At 41.7% G+C, this 17,559-nt stretch overlaps 1 protein-coding gene across 2 annotated transcripts in view; it reads right to left on the bottom strand.

Moving 5' to 3' along the window:
- Positions 1-2,628: 2,628 nt before the first annotated feature.
- The window catches only part of CCDC192 (coiled-coil domain containing 192), a 206,717-nt gene continuing 191,786 nt past the window's right edge, over positions 2,629-17,559 (bottom strand). Inside the window, exon 6 of one of the 2 annotated variants that reach the window (XM_040241758.1) lies at positions 2,629-2,957. In XM_040241758.1, coding sequence (XP_040097692.1) covers positions 2,671-2,957 — 287 coding nt within the window. In that variant the 3' untranslated portion in view covers positions 2,629-2,670. The remainder of the gene's footprint in view (positions 2,958-17,559) is intronic. The other variant, XM_040241759.1, reaches the window with a different exon arrangement.

Genomic DNA, 17,559 nt, shown 5'->3' with positions numbered 1-17,559 from the left:
AGTTAATGACTGGTGAAAAAGTAGAATTAAAACCCCACCTATATTTCTACAAATGTTTTTAGACTGTTAAAGAATGGCTGTAGTTACTTGTTAATTAGTTTACTTTTTAAGATTTCCAATTAGTTTGAACCAGATACCTAAATGGTTTCCTAAATTTTCTTTAAGAACAAGGTCATGAGCATACTAACTGCCTTGAGATATTTACACCAGATATTTTAAAAGTCAGTAGACTATTTCAACAATCCAACTGGCTTCTAAGAAAATGAGACTTTGGCTTACAGGGTGCACTATAATCTGATTTTTGGTTTGTCTGAACCAGCTATTTGGCACAACCTGAAGCTTACGACCCAATTATCTGGAGGAATGGCAGAAAATGGAAATGAACTTTGAGGAGTATACAATGGCATAAATGTTCAGTAGGGATTGTAAAATTTTGTACTTATAAGTGTGTCAGAGGCCAGAGACCAGTAACACCTCTTCTCATCTTACCCCCTCCTCATAAAACTTGGATATTTAAAGAATTCTTATTACCAAGGTGTCATTAACAAAGATTAGTCTCTTTACCTTTGTACCAAATCTCTTCTCCACTTCTGAGCTGGGGATAACCTAGACCTGAGTCAAGATCAGTTTCTTGTAAAGACGGGTTGGCAAGGTAATAAGACTCTTGATTTCTTCTTCAGTGACTGGTCCTTAGATATGTAGAGGTGACGGGCTCCATTAATTATTAACAGCAGCTCCAGCTGTGCCTGTTACTTTATCTCCCCTGTCAGGCTACTTTCATGCTGAGGGCCAGCCATGACATCGACAAGGGGAAATTGATCTAGAAGCGAACACGCTCCTTTTTGGGATGTGATGGTTTTTCTTTTTTTTTCCCTCTCCATATTTGTCATCCTAGCCTCAGGATCCCATGAGATTAAGACAATCTAGTAAAATAAAGAAATGGAGACTTGATTATCAAAATAACACATCAAAGTTGCAGAGACAATAGTTTCTCTTGGAGATAGTCCACTCAACTAATTGAAACATTTAAAGCTTTCTCACAGTAACACACAGGAAAGACATGGCAAAGTTCAGTCTTACTATGGTGTCAGACGCAACTGGCAGAAATTCAGGACTGGAACAGGGAGCCCTCTTTGGTACTGGAGAAGCAGAACAGACAATGGGGATCAAAAAGTTTGAAGAAGTAAGAAGGAGGTACCAGAGAGAAGCGATTTCTGAAATGAAGGACTTAAGTAAACTTCATGGAAAAGCTTCTCTCGGAGCTGTGGGAAAGTGCTTTTCGAGTCACCCTCTGGGATAGTTGTGTATTTATAATCATGAAACTTTAAGTTGGTTTCATTTCTGATAATGGGCTACAACTGTGTGTATTGCTGACATTTCAGCTGAAAATCTGAGGTTATAAAACAAATATGGGAAGATTCTTGCTATATATGATCATAGAACCCACTGGCAGAACCAGTGGTTTTATTTTGTAGTGAACCTCTAGAGTCAACGTTGCAAAGTTATGAGTCCCAAACCCAATACTTCCTTTAAAAGTCAGGTTTTTAAAAGTTTAAAAACTTTGTTTTAAGTTTAAACAAAGTTTAAAACTTTAAGGAGACTCTTAACTGTGTGAACTCCTGAATGATTTATAAAGTTGTGATTTTCATGTTTGCTACAATATTGCTAGTATCTAATTATTGTACCTGAAGAGTTTTGATGAATATTTGTTGAACTGATTGAGTTAAATTGAGAAGTAGCAACAGTCAGACTCATGGAAGAGCTATAGCTGTGTGCCTGAGTCATGCTGTACCAAAAGAGTAAGAATTAAGCACCAAGGTCTTAAAGTTAGTACGCAGCTGCTCTCTTTGGATGGGAAATGGTTCATCTGAAGGGAATGTGTGGAAGAGGAATATATATGACATCTTCTATTCCATTAATTACAGGGTAGCTTTCATTTGCTTATACTCTATTTTTAAATTATTTTTATGCTGTCCACAGCTCATTGATATTTTGCTTTGGTCTTAGTGTTGCTTGTAAGGGAAAAGCGAGTGTAACCCATTTTCCCAGGGAGATGTTGTCCCAGGACACTTTTCCCAAAGGACTGCAGCTCTGATTCATCCATTCTTTTGATTGCTTTGGTTTTACTTCATTTCTACCCTTGCTAAATGCTAATGAAATACATGCGATAGAGAAATGTATTCTAGAGGTTACAAAAGGACAGAGGTCATGGCTGTTTACTCTGCTGACAATGATTATGCTTTCAGTACCCCAACATTCCCCGGCTTGGAACTCGCCCTCCACGATAGCTTTCTGTTCACAGTCGAGCTGCATACCAAAATGGGATTTGTCCCACCCCTCCCTTGCAGTGTGACAAACCTCTGGTAAGAGGACGATGCTAAGTTCTTTGCCCATCTGTTTAGTTTTATGCTTTTCCCTCTTCCTCTGTTATCAGGAATGTCTAAAAACGTAGTATTCTACAGCTGTGTGGATTATATGACAAACGTCTAAAGGGTTCAGTGTTTGCATCTGAAGACCTCCCTTTGTTTTCTTTCCTTCCAATATGAACCTTATAGGATAGTCAGACCCATGAACTTGAGTATGAGTTTACCAATGAGGAGATTGCTTGGGCTCTGGTCTTTACCTTGATGACACTTAATAAACTTTTATTGTTTTTTTTACTGGGTATCTTTACAAATCCTCATCATAGACCACAGGAGAGGCATTATTATTAGAGAAAATTGGGGTTTCTTGTAAACATTCTGGAGAGTCCTTGACCTCTGGGAAACAATGGGCCTCCTGCTCAGCTTCCAGCTGCTGAATCTTCCTTTCCTTTTCCTCTAAAACTTCTTCCAGCTGAGTGATCTTCTCATTCTGAAGGGAAACCTGAGTCGACAACTCCATAATCAGGCTGATTTTTCGGTCACCTTCTTCCACAGGCGGGAGACCGCCACAGGACTCTTCCAGTGAGCTGTCTTCTAAGGCAAACAAGAAAAGGAAAACCTGAGCAGTTTTAATTAGATTTCCCAGAACTCAAAGAAAGGGAAGATGAAAAAGCTTCATTTCTCATGTTCTTAAAGGAGAACACAGACGTTGCATCATCTGGTCAGATATACTGAGAAAGGAATCTGAATCGAGTGTGGGGAAAGACTCTCGGTGATTGTGAAAAAAATCTTAGAAGCCTCTGGAGAGGGAGGAGAATCAGGTTTTGCCAACTCTTTTTTTATATGCATTTAACTTTCAATTAACCATGGGAATGAGCTGTCCTTTAAAAAGCAATAAACAGCAATTAGCCTTTTCCTTAAGAATTTTTCACAATCTGGTAGAAATATACTTCAATGTAAATTATAATTGGACTGAACAAAAAGTTGCCATTGCCCCTTTTGGAGAGAATAATAATGAGAAAATACAAGTTTCTTAACCCAACTTTAGAGTTGGCAAGGGTGTAATCTGAGGTGATCAGGGAAACTATAGCATGGTATACAGATCAATTTATTTAGGTCTGAAGACTTTTCAGTATGTCCTAATAAAATCATATACCTCCTGAATGTAAAACTTATCTTATTTTCTATCATCTAACCCCTTCGATAAGGTTAAAGGCCTGAGTAAGGAAGGAGAGAGAGAGATTCCAACAAAGAGATAAAAGATTAGTGGCTGGCAGCAGGAAATCCTTGAAAGTAAATATCATGAGGCCATCAGAAGTTTTAGCTATTAAAAGGAAATCTCATTCCACTAGATTTTAGCAGTATTCTCCCCCACTCCAACCGCTCTTATACAGAAATTTCTATCATTAAAATAACCTCTAAGTTGTATAAAAGGCAGACTTCAGCTATAAGAAGCAAGGCATGTCAAGGGCTTGGATGTCTTTGTTGGATTAATTGAACCAATAGCATATGAATGAACCCGGCACATGGTGTTGATGGTTAATTGCTATAATTGAAGGTCCAGACATTACTCAAACCCCAGTGAAAACACACCGCACAGCTGCACCTGAAAGAAACAGAAGGTGAAATCCAGGATACAAAAGCCTGCTACTGTTGTGTCCCTCCACACCTTCTAAAATGGGGCAGCTTTATTGCAATAGTCCATGCAGGCAGGGAACCATCCATCTCTCAGCAAACAAAACTAATTTGCAGTCATCATTTTCTCAAGATCACAGAGTGAAAGCTTTGAACACCACTTTGCACAGAGGACATGATGCTCTGGCTTTACAAAAGTTAGAGATCAGGCTGTTCTCCCCTCATAGAAATTATTACCAGCACTGTACTATGCTTCAAGAATCCACGGAAAAATTTGTTTCCTGTACACTTGAAATTCTAACAGTAATGTTTAAGGAGATGGTAGTTTGAGCACCTTTCTTAAAAAGCGATGAAAAAAGTCCACCTCAAAGGAGCATTTAATGCGTTCCCTCTTCAATAGGTCTGGAGAAGGCAATGGCACCCCACTCCAGTACTCTTGCCTGGAAAATCCCATGGACGGAGGAGCCTGGTAGGCTGCCATACATGGGGTTGAGAAGAGTCAAACACGACTGAGTGACTTCACTTTCACTTTTCACTTTCATGCATTGGAGAAGGAAATGGCAACCCACTCCAGTGTTCTTGCCTGGAGAATCCCAGGGATCGGGGAGCCTGATGGGCTGCCATCTATGGGGTCACACAGAGTCAGACACGACTGAAGTGACTTAGCAGCAGCTTCAATAAGTCTGTGCTTTCAGGCCCAGAAGAGGGTGATCATGGAGTGGGGATGGGGAGGGGGCTTTCTCATTTGCTGATTTGCCAGGCCTCACCTTTTCTCTCACTGCAGCTGTGCTACCCCAATACAGTAGCCTCTTGCCCCATGTTGTTATCAGGCAACTGGATGTGGCCGGTGTGAATGGAGACCTGCTGCTGCTGCTGCTAAATCACTTCAGTCGTGTCTGACTCTGTGTGACCCCATAGACGGCAGCCCACCAGGCTCCCCCATCCCTGGGATTCTCCAGGCAAGAACACTGGAGTGGGTTGCCATTTTCTTCTCCAATGCCTGAAAGTGAAAAGTTAAGTCGCTCAGTCTTGTCCGACTCTTATCGACCCCATGGACTGCAGCCCACAAGGCTCCTCCGTCCATGGGATTTTCCAGGCAAGAGTACTGGAGTGGGGTGCCATTGCCTTCTCCAGGAGACATGCTATGGGTATAAAATACATACTTGATTTGGAAGATAGTTTGAAAAGAATGTAAAATGTCTCATTTAAATTTTAAAAACAGTATTAAAATGACTTTGTGTTTGTTTCACTAAAATATATTTTTAAAATCAATTTTACTCCTTTGTTTTTGCTTTTTAAAAATGTGGCTACTAGAGAATTGGAAGTATCATATCAGCTTGCATTTGTGGCTCTCATTATGTTTCTCCTGTATAGCGCTGAACTGGAGTTTGCTTTTGGCTGAGTGCTCTTTGAAACGCACGTGGTTGTGTTTCCTACAGTTGGCTCTAGTTAATATGTACAATTGCTATTTTAGGAGGGAGTCTTGCTGGTCTTCAACCATTAACACATGAATCATTTTTCTGTTACTCTAGAAGGTGAAAGTGTTAGTTGCTCAGTTGTGTCCAACTCTTTGTGATCCCATGAGCCTGCCAAGCTCCTCTGTCCATGGAATTCTCCAGGCAAGAACACTGGAGTAATTAGCCATTGTCTTCTCTGGGGAATCTTCTGATCCAGAGATTGAACCTGGGTCTTCTGCACTGCAGGCAGATTCTTTACCGTCTGAGCCACCAGGGCCAGGGAAGCCACTCCAGAAGATGGAGGCATGGAAATCTTGGCTTGGGAGAATGGGTTTTTAGGGATTGAAATGAGTTTCAACAGGAAATGAAAGAATAGATGGGAAGTGGCAGCAAGAAGCTGTGGGAAGCTGTGACGGAAGGAATGGCAGGCAAGTTGGAGAGGCCTGGGCATCATGAGGCTCAGGGACGGTGCGGAGGCATCAGAAGCATCTCTCCTTGTCCGTGCCTGTCATCTTCTTTCTCTTTGACCTCTCCTTCAGTCTATTCCAAGGTTTTCCTCTCTTTTCAGGAGAAGTTATTTTCTACCAATTGCACAATAAAGAAAGGAGTTTAGTGCCATTCCCAAAGGCAGACTAGTTGGTCAAAACTATTTTTTTTAATGTTTTTGTAACATATTGCCATATAGGTAGGACGCTTTGTTCACTGAATTCTAACGAGAAAGGGGCAAAAATGCAGCAGTGTGGCCTCTTATAGGCTATCAGTTACTCGGTCATTTCCTCACTCTCTGCCCTCCTGGTAGAGTGTAGTAGAGGAGAAGATAGACAGAGAAAAAGAGCCAGGGTGTCTCGGTAGCTCAGGCTGCTGCAGCACAATACCACAGGCTGCATGTCTTAAGGAATATTTGTTAAATGAATTTTGTCACAGATCTAGAGTTTAGAAGTCCAGGATTAGGGTGCCAGTGAGATTAGGTTCTGTTGAGGGCACTCTGCCTGCTTTGTGGACAGCTGCTTTCTTGCTGTGTCTGTACATGATAGAGAAAGAGATCACAAGTTCTCTGATATTTCTTCTTACAAGGGAACTAACGTCATTCAGAGGGTCCTGCCCTCATGACATTGTCTATTAATGATTACCTCCCAAAGGCACCATCTCTAAATACTATTATGTTGGGGATTATGGCTTCTGCATATGGATTTGGTGGGGGACACAATTCCATCCATAACTCAGGGAGAAGACAGTTGGAAAAGGAGCAGAGAAGGAACATGAAGCGGAAAAAAAAAGGAGAGATGGCAGGAGGTCTTTGATTCCTACCATAATGTTTCCATGTATTAAACGAGAATGCTGATAGGGAGACAAAGAAGAGATTTCTCATGCAAGTATATTTTTACCATTAAATGACTTCTTTACACATATAACAAAAATATTTTTGTTCCGTTTCTAAACACACGATGAGTAACAAAAGTGCTTTTAACTTTTCAGCAAAGTGAGGAACTCCAGGACTCACATCCTATTTGTATTGGAAATAGCCCAAGGCCACCCCAGTGAAGTTTTCAGACTCTACCACTTCCCTGGTGGTTCAGATGGTAAGGAGTCTGCCTGCCATGCAGGAGCCCAGATTCAACCCCTGAGTCAGGAAGATCCCCTAACAGAAGGAAACGGCAACCCACTCCAGTATTCTTGCCTGGGAAATCCCAGACAGAGGAGCCTGGTGAGCTACAGTCCATGGAGTCGAAAAGAGATAGACACAACTGAGCGACTTTCACTTCACTTCACCTCACCCCAGTGAGTTTTTCAGACTGCCACTAGTCTTCCCATGATCTGGTCTACACTGCTCTTCTCCACTCTAGGCTCCCTCATCTGTAATAGGAAGAGACGTGTGTTCCTATAAAGTCTTAACAGCTCAATCTGCCCCCAAATCTCAAACACCTGTGGCCTTCTGTGGCCTTTGCTTCAAGCTCAGGCAGTCTTGCCAAGGCCATGGCTGCCTGAGGCGTGGGGGATTCTGCTTACTGACTAGATAATCTCTGTTTAACCTCATACCCAGGAGTAAACCTGATTAGCAACTGTCAAGATATGACGTCATCACAGTTGCTACTATTGTAGAGGTTTTTACAAGCATACATCATTTTTCAGAATTTACCACATTTCTGCCTTAAAAAGGTGGGAAGGAGAAGTGAGGCTGTGGGTTTAGGATCATGGCAAAAAGGAGGGAGGAGAAAGGGTGGTGAAAATTGTACAGATTTAGAGGGCAGACAACAGGAGCCTTCTGCTTCCAGCTGGGCCAGGCTATGTTCAAGTTTCTAAGTCACCTTTGAAAGACAAAATACTTTTGGCCATTTCCAGCTCCCCGTTCTTTTTAAAATTTACTTGTTTATTTACTTCTGGCTATGCTGGGTCTTCACTGCTGCACAGCTTTGCTCTTGTTGCGGTATAGAGGGGCTACTCTCATTGTGTTGGCTTCCCTTCTGGAGCACAGGCTCTAGGGCATGTGGGCTCAGCAGTTGCGGCTCCTGGGCTCTAGAGACCAGTCTCAGTAGTTGTGGTGCAGGGGTTTAGTTGCTCTGTGGCATGCGGGATCTTCCCCAATCAGGCATGGAACTTGTGTCTCCTGCATTGGCAGGCAGATTCTTTACCAGTGAGCCACCAGCCAGCTTCCCATCCTCAATATCCTCGAAAACTTCATGCTCTTAGCAAAGTGTCACATGAGAGTTATGTCAAAAATGACAAAACAGACAACAGAGGTATTTGCAGTTTGAGTAGCTTAGAGACTTGACAGTTGGAATGTACATTTTGGGGGTGCCCAGACCTCACCTGTACAGGAAGTATTTCTGCAGCATCCCTAAATGATGATTTTCTGAGTAAATTGCATACATTGGTATCCCTCTTTCTGGGTCAGCTGCCAACTGTAATGAACGAATGAAATTTTCATTTTACCATGAGTGCAACTGCCTATTGTTCTAGAACTGTCTGTCAGGTGGAAGGCTGGAGGAGGGCAGGGTACAATTTATAACTAATCAGAGGAAAGAAATGTGTGAAGGGTGGCCAGTGAATGGCTGGAAGGACATTTTTTAAAATCTAATAAACATTTTTTTCCTCAAAAGGAGTGTTCGCATTTTGATCCCTTTACTGACGCCACCACCCAAAAGTGTTCATTGAACAGAGAAATGCTGAGAACCACTGATCGAGCATCTGAGTCTAATACCTCTAGCAATGGGGAAACACCCTGTTCCTAGTAATGGGGAAGCACCCTGTTCCCCATTAGGTCTTAAGCATCTTTCATGGCCCTCTTATTTATTCATTCAGAAATTAGTTCAACAACTGGGACCCTGCACATAGAGAATAAATCAGGTTTATTCATAGTTCCACAGTTGGGTAGGAGAGGCAACACTGAGTTAGGACATAAAGACTTAGCTTAAACAAGCACCTCCGCTGGGTACTCATTCGTGGACATTTATTTTCTCTCTGACTTTCAAGCTGATGACCGAGGCTGCCAAGTATTTTCTCAATTAGAAAGACTCCCACCAGTGAGGTGATTACATACCTCACTCTCTCAGAGCTGCCCAGGATTACTGTTTGGCCTAAAAGACTATGTCAGCTTCCTCCTCTGTACAAATGCCTGTCAGTCTGACTCACCTTCATGCTGGTCTTGAAAGCTGTATATATTTCCCAGTAACCACAAGGGAGTCCAGTTTCATATGTTGCCATAGTTAAGTTTGAAATTTGGCACATCCTTGTAAATATATCCCTTTTGCTACTTGGATAAGATCCAAAATGACAACAAAAACCTTCCTAATTTTCTATCCTTCTCTATACTTTTACAATGAATGTTTGAGGATGAGAGTTCTTGGCAATGAAATGATTCACTTGTATTTTGCATTTTTGTAACACAAACGTTTTACCTCTTGAAAATCAGGTTTATCTTATTTCCTGCAGACTCATGTATCCTCCTGCCCCAGTGTTTTTATTTGAGCACAGAATACATTTGAAGTTGGTATTTGTCAATTTGAAAAAAAAAAAAAAAAAAAAAAACCAAGCAGCATCATAAGAACAGATTTTAGCTGGCAAATAGTATTGGCCAGCTAAAATATGTAAAATATAGTCTGTTATTTGCTAGGAGATTTTGATATGGATCATAAAACTCCCCATATCATAACGATAACCTGTCCTATAAAAAGATTGTGTGTTTCAGAGGAAAAACTTGAGGTGTGATTGCAGACAAGCAAATATGCATTTTCACCCAGCAACATCCCAACAGTTCCATACCCAAGAGCTTAAAAGTGTTTTAATAAGTGCTTTGGAAGGACAATATATTTAGTTGAAACCTTGATGGAAAGGCTGTGGCTCTGATGACACAGAAAAGTGCTTCAGAAAGCCTATAGAACATTCGTTGAAAAGGAAAACACTCAGGAAAAGCAAGGAGTGCTGGAGACTCTATAGGAGGCACTTGTTACTTCAAGTTCACTGGGCCGCAGCAGATGTTGCGGTTGTGCCAGTCCCAGAGCCAGCGTGCGGGCTCTGGCTGATGTGGATGCTTTGAGGACTTGTTTAGTGTTTGGGTACCAGGTAGGATGAAAAGCACCAGCATCACTCCTGTGTTGGTACGATGTTCTCACCGTGAGTCATGGGAGCCAAGCAGACTGAGGGAACTGCAGACTCCCGGCCTCCGTCCTATGTATACTCCAAAGCATAAATGCACCGTGATATACCCATGCTTAGCCTTTATGGAAATGCTAAATGCATAGCACATGTAGTTGAAGTATTGCTATAACTTCATATCTGGCTACACTACCGCTACTGTCCTTTCAATCTGGTTTCAATTCTGCCCAGAGAGGTGACATTAAAACATAGGTTGGGTATTGACTCTCTCTTGTCCAAAACCCTTCAGTAATTTTTTAAATTTCATGGAGACTAAACACCCAAGTGCTTACAGTGACCTTTGACTTGCTCCCCGTTGTGGGTTACTGACACACTCCCTATTCCCTCGTTCCTCATTCACCCTGCTAAATTCCTGCCAACCTCTTCGCCGTTCCAACCAGACCCAGTGTTTTCCCACCCCAGGGCCTTTGCATTCTCTTTCCTCTGCCTGATAATTATAACTCTGATTTATGCATGGCTAGTTGCCTTACTTCCTTCAGGTCTTTTCCTGTCCAAGGTCACATTCGCACAACGAAGCCTTCCTTGGCCACCCTGCCTGAAATTTCAATGCAACCCCCATTGCTGAACACACCAAATCCCTGTTCCTTACTTTGGTTTTCCTAACTTGCTACATCTGACTACTTTATATTTTATTCTGTCACTAGTCTCTCTCCTCCGCTAGAATAAAAGCTCTAAGAGGGCAGAATAGCTTCACTACCATATCTTCTGTTCCTAAAACAGTCTTGACATGTAGTAGGTACTCATTGTTAAGTGAATAAGTGAATGAAAGTTAAGTGCGTAAATGATACAAAACTGCCATGGTCATGACTAGGCAAGAGGTTTCAATTGGTATATCATTAAGCTGATCCCCCAATTTTTTCATATTTTTTTCAAGCAAAGCTTTTCTCTACTGCATTTTAAACAGATAATAAACTGTTGTGATTGTACAACATTGCACTTAACATCTCTGCATTTTTTTTTTTAATGGAAAAGTGGGAAAGTTAGATTGTTTCCAGATTCATTGACTTAGATTCCCGAAGCTGTGAAAATGGTTTGCCAAGTTGGTACCTGACAAACCACACCAATGTGGAGAATCTAGGTCCTCACTGCTGACATTCTGCTCAAGCGAATCGAGGAGGACATCTGGGAATTTATTTTTCTGTGAAGTTCTTGGGGGTGATTCTGATGATCAGCCAGGTATTTGCACTTGAATTTCTGCTGACCGACAGTAAACGTGGTGATCCAAGTTTTTGGCAAAACCCTAAGGGGCAGGTCAGAAATGCCCTAGGCAAGCCTCTTCTCGACAAGGCTGCAGAGCACGCAGCTGGAGGAGAGATGATGTCTGTTACAGTTATAGTCTGTTACAGTCTGGGCACACTATAGTGCTGTGTACCATCTACACATGCCAGTAGGGCAGAGGTTTTACTTGGGTGAGTGGAGGACAGCATGTGTTAACGTACCCCGTCACTCCTTTTCAGGGCAAAGTTCCTTCCCACACACTTCAGGTGCTTTGACAAAGCACTTTTTGTGCCTCTCCCTGGTTACCCAGAAGGGCTCTGCCTGTAAATGTGACCAGCTGCCCGAATCCATGGTCCTTACAGCCTTGCTTCTGCTCTGTCTTAAATCTCCTCTTGCCGGTTCTAACATGGCTAAATTATCTCCAGAATACCAGAGAAAATGCTGAGTGTTTGGGAGTTTGTTTTTGCTTCTATTTCCCAGGGGCAAAGATGAATCCATTTCCTCACAGGCTGACCTGGGGAGGAGTCTCTCTCTTCCTTCCCGTGAGGACTGAGTGGGAGAGGAAATGAGCCAGAGGAAGGGAAGGGAGAGATCACGCCTTGGGATGGAAGCTTGGTCACTCCCCAGCTTCCATAGGAATTTAACAGCCATCATGGCCAGATGGGGGACAAGGGAATCCCCTCTGCAGATCTGAATCCAGGGTTTTCTTCTTGGGGCTTGCTGGAATCAGGTGACAGGTCCAAGAAGACTGAAAAGAACATTGTCAGAGAAAGACATGTGACAGTAGCTTGGGAAGAGGGCTGTCTGTATAGGAAAGCAAGTGAAGATGTCTCGAAGATGGTGCCACAAAGATGCACATAGCTGGGACATGGTGGAGGAGGAAACTCGGTGGGCAGACTATAGTGTTGTGTGCCATCTCCTACCCACACCAGTAGGGTAGAGGTTTTACTTGGGTGAGGGAAGGACAGCATATGTTAATTTACCCTGTCACTCTTTTTCAGGGCAAGGTTCCTTTCCACCCATTTAAGGGTCTCAGATTATAGCAGATTATTCTGCAGAGAGGTGCTTTGACAAGGGACGGGAGCACTGTCTGTGTAACTGCACCTGAGTTGTGCCAAGAGGAAATCAATTTAAGCAGAAGAAAGGTTTTGGGGAACCTCTCTTACCTCTTCCTATAAGCAGACTGGAAGTCCCCTCCCATGGATCTGGCTCCTTGGAAGAGAATAATGGTTGAATGCAATGACTGACAGCCTGGCCAGAGGCTGAAAGATAGAAATGGACCCTGGTGAATGAACAGAAAATTCTAGGGAGAGGGAGAGCCAGGAGATTGGGAGAAAGGAAGAACAAGAAACAATAGATGAAGGATAGTTTCTATGCTTATCTGAAGTGGAATCTGTATGGATGCAAAGTCACTCAGAGGAATAAAGAAAGAAAGTGAAAGTTGCTCAGTCGTGTCTGACTCTTTGCGACCCCATGGACTATACAGAGGAATACAAGTAAAGAAGATATTCCATCATTTGGAACATGTCTTGCACTAGGGTGACCAGCAGTGAGAATTTCTACTTCTCTTCCTGGGTAACTCAGAGGTGACTTGAGCCAAAGTTTTTATGAAATGAGGAGTACCAATTAACTTTGTGTTAATTTTCAAAAGATAATACAGTTTCTAGTGTTGGGTGGTATTGAGAAATAGAATGACACTCTAGTAATAATAGTGTTGGCAGGATTATTTTTTGATCATGAGAAGGAGCTCTGGAGAAAGATGGGATAAAGGAGTTGTCATTTTTGTTGACCACGACTTTGTTTAAACTTTGTAGGGGAATGGGATTTGTGGAGAGGGGGTAGAAATCATTTTAGTTTTGCTGACTTGACACTGTCTTTAAATGTCTGTGACAACAGGACCCTTGGGTCCCATCATTTTCCAATGCAAAATTTTGACTGACTTGAGCATCTGTTTCACAACACACAGCCGCCTTTGTTCCCTCTCACCTGGCCCCTCGTTTTCTTCCTTTTGACTGATTAGCCCTGGGATGACTGTGAGAACACCACTGAATTTTCCCGGCCCCCTAGATTACAGTGCTAGATCTGACACAGTGCTTCTTGGCTGGAGTTAAGGAATCTGTGCATAAGATGTCAGAAATTGCAAGAAAAAAATGTATACTATAGTGACCAAGACTCTCTCCTTGACCAAATTTTAGTCAGACTTCTCTGAGTCATGTTCTTGACTAGCCTGATCCTTGACCCTTGTCCTCAAGAGGCTGGATGCAACAAGAATCCTGCTAAGTTACTTTAGCAAGAATCTCCCATCCTTGGTATCTGATCAGTCTCAATTTCTGATCAAATATCCTCCTCCTCCACCCCAGGGTGATATCTGGTGAGTAATGAGGAAAAATCTATCCATGATAGGGGCCCAGAAGCTGCTTAGCCAATCAACTTGGTCTCAACTGAGGGAAACTCGGGGTTTCCCAAGGAATAGAGGTCTGGATTCCAGACTCTCCTGCATCCTTTGGAATCTTATTCCATTGTTGGTGCCTCCTCCTTGTACATGTTAATCTTTTGACTGGCTCCAAGCAAGCAGCATTTAAATATACTCAGTTGCTATTAACTTGAAAAGGAAATAAAATCTCTTCACTACCTGAAGCCTCTTCAGTGTTATGCGTCCATTGTATGACCCTTCACAGGTGTGTCTCTCTGAAGGGTTGTCTCTACTCTCTCCCCTTTCCACACACCTTCCTCCTGTTAACCCACTGCATTCTAACTTTTTGCATTTAGTGACAGTCCTCAACTTGGCTTCACCGAGGTTACTAATGTCACCGGATTCAGTGCACATGATTCAGTGTTTATCTTGAACGAGCTCTGAACGTTTGCCCCTGTCGACAGCCCCTCTTCAAACACCCTTCACTTCTATAACATGATGCTCTGTTTCCCTCCAAACTTTCTGAATAGTCCTTTAGTCTCATTCTATGGGTTCCTCCTCAGCACAATTATTGCAGGGAGGTCTTTACATCCCTGGCCTTAAACTTTCTTCCGTCTGTAGATGATTTCATTTACTCCTTGTGGCCATGACTGTAAACTATTTGTGGGAATGATGCCCAAATTTACAACAACAGGTCAAACCTGAGCTCTGGCACCTAGACTCCTCCCTTGAGACATCTCATAAACATCTCAGGTAAAATATATCCCAACTTGAACTCACTAACATCCAAAATTAATTTCTTTCTGGTATTTTCTAGCTGAGTAAAATGGCATCATCATGCATCTGCCTGCTAAAGTCAGAAATCTGAGAGTTACCTTAATTTCTCCTTGACTCCCATGCTCTTCCATCCACCTTGTCACGAAGTCCTGTTGATTCAAACCTCTAAATGATGTTTAATTGTCTAATTGTCTCCATGAGGTCAGGCAACGCACTCCTGCAACATCCTTCACCCCCATGGCCTTACTATTCTTCATCAAAAATTATTTTTAAAATCTCTATGGGATACTATTTTATCAGGGACTTTTCCAAGCTGTACGACTTGTTCCTCAGTTTTAGTCCTTTATGGCCAAAGGGCCTAAGAAGCTGGGTGGGGACCGCTTATCAGATGATACAAATGGGCTTTATAGTGGCACATCTGAGCTGGAATCTACGGGATTCAATTATGACCAAGTAAAGAGTATATTTTTGGAAAGGAAAGCTGAAAGTGGTTTGAGTGCATGAGAAGCAATAGCAGAGTTGAAATGGATAAGAAAATGTCAAAGGAGGGAGGCCCTCGTACAGTTAGGAGGAATAGCTCACAGAAGCAAATACTGCTTATTAGTCTTACCTCTTATACAGGTAATCATATCTACCTTTACTTTCATCAACTCTTTCTTTCACTTTTATTTTATGCAACTGGTGTTAGTTTAAATTTCACAGTAGTAGGACAATCGTGAGTTGTTAACAGTTAACATTAACTGACTCGGGTGGGTGGGGACCAGGGGTGTCTCTGCTGAACTAAATTGGCAGCATAAAAATGCCCTGTTCCTGAGGACAGCCCAGGGAGCATGATTCTTTCAATTCCTTTTCCCAGTGGAATGTCACTGCAATTTTATCAGCTTTATTTTATTTTATTTTTTTAATTTCAAGATGTAATTTCATCTTGAAATTACCAAAGATAATTCAACAGTGATGGAAAAATTCCCCAAGAGGGAACTCAAACAAACTATTCTTTATTTAAGAAATCTTCTGATATTTGATGCGAATTCATAGATGTTTTCCCATTAGTTACCTATGCTGTCATGTAAATTATATGCCTTAGAAACATTATCAAAGCTAATGGTAAAGGAGTTATTTTCAGGTTGGGCTTAAACCCAAGGCACTTTAGAGAAACACAAAAAATTTTCTAAGAGACTAGTGAAACACTTAGCAAAATGCTTCCATTCTGATCCTGGAAAGTTTTATATATATTTTGGATATATTGTGCATAAATTTGGAAAAAAATAATATTTATAATTTTTAGAGATGTCAAAGAACTTCCATAATTATGACTTGCTTTTTTTTTTCCATAGCCCCCTCCTCCATACTTGGAAAAGGAAGAAAAGAGGGGAGTGAAAAAGGAAGTGGGGAATAAATGAACATTTACAGAGCTCTTACTTTAGGTCATTTTACTAAGCATTTGTTTAGCAGTCACAACAGAGCAGAGGAAATGTTTATGTTTAGTTTCTATAATTATGACTGATGCCACTAGAGGCCTTATATGTATGTTAGTCACTTGGTCATGTCCAACCGTTTGTGGCTGTAGCCCGCCAGGCTTCTCTGTCTATGAAATTCTCCAAGCAAGAATACTGGAGTGGGTTTCCATTTCCTACTCCTCCCAGGGGATCTTCCCGACCCAGGGATTGAACCCTGGTCTACTGTGTTGCAGGCAGATGCTTTACCATCTGAGCCACTGGAGAAACCCTAGAATCCTTATACAGGACCAGAAATATGTGGGCCACTTTCCAGCTTCATCACCCCTCCCCACCTCTGCTGTCAGACATTCATGTAAGTCCACACAAGCCTTGTTGCTTTAGCACACCCTCCTTATCTGGGATCGCAGCATCTCCGTGGGGGCATTTTCTGAGTACTTCTCAATTGCTTACGTGATATTTCTGGCTTTACAAGAATAAAACAACAAGCCAGGTGTCTCTTTTTTTGTTTTCATCTGTTCTTAATTTCTGATCTGAAAAATGTTAAGATGGTAGGAATCCTAGGAACTGGCAATAGGATTGCCATTAAGACTTATGGGCATTTGTTCTGGCAACCTTCCAAGATGACCCTCCCAGTGTCTCTGGGTTCTAACCACCTGGATAAACAAAAACTTAGTGATACATTAGTGTTCAGCAGGCCAAATTCTCATTTTGTCTCTGGTTTGAGATATAGAAATGATCTAATTTGTGTTATGTATGAATTGATCACTTCAAGTCTTTAAACTACTTTAAGTTGAACCTGCAAATGAGGAAGTATGCCTAAAATTGTAAAATATCCATTTTTTAAAGAGTCAGGTTGGATTTAATCAATCATGTACGGTGATTTTTACTTGAGATTAGCCTCAAAAAATCAATATTGTCTGTGAATATATCAGCCAGAGTGATTTCAGCTCCAAACAACAGACCTGTGACTCTCAGCAACTTAAACAATGGGGAGTTTATTACTGCATGTAAGGTTAAATCTGGGGAATTCCAAGGTTAGCTCATTCTGTGGCTCAAGGAAGCCAGGTCGGCTTCTCTTGAATTCTCTGATTTCACCCTATATGCAAGGTGGTTGTTCCTTACAGGGCATTGTCTAAAAGTTGGAAGACAAAGAAAGTCTTATCTTTTTAAGCATTAGGAAATCTCCCATGATGCGCATAACTAGATCTGACCATGTCACATTCCTAAAGCAGTCCTTGACAAGGATATAGAATCCCCATGACTGGTTAAGACGAATAAACACTGAAATTCTAGGATGGATGGGGAAGACCCTTGAAACACATTATCTGCCTAAACTACTAATAAATTGGGAATCTGTTAAGGAAAAATAGTGACTTTTGTGTAGGAGACCAATAATGTCTGCCATAGTGAATAAAATGGTCACAGAAATGCCAATAGTAGTATGACCTTCAGTACTGCTTGCTTTTGTTGCCAAAAAAAAAAAAAAACCCTGAAAGCCCAATTCTAACTGGCTTAAGTGAATAAAAAGCATATATTGCGATAGGACTGGTTTCAAGCAAAATTTGAACTGTCCCCAAAATGCAACT

This window comes from Oryx dammah, unplaced genomic scaffold (assembly GCF_014754425.2).
Source record: "Oryx dammah isolate SB20612 unplaced genomic scaffold, SCBI_Odam_1.1 HiC_scaffold_5, whole genome shotgun sequence".
Classification (NCBI taxonomy): Eukaryota; Metazoa; Chordata; class Mammalia; order Artiodactyla; family Bovidae; genus Oryx; species Oryx dammah.
Note: the sequence above shows the minus strand (reverse complement) of the source record. Positions and strands in the feature narration are given on the sequence as shown.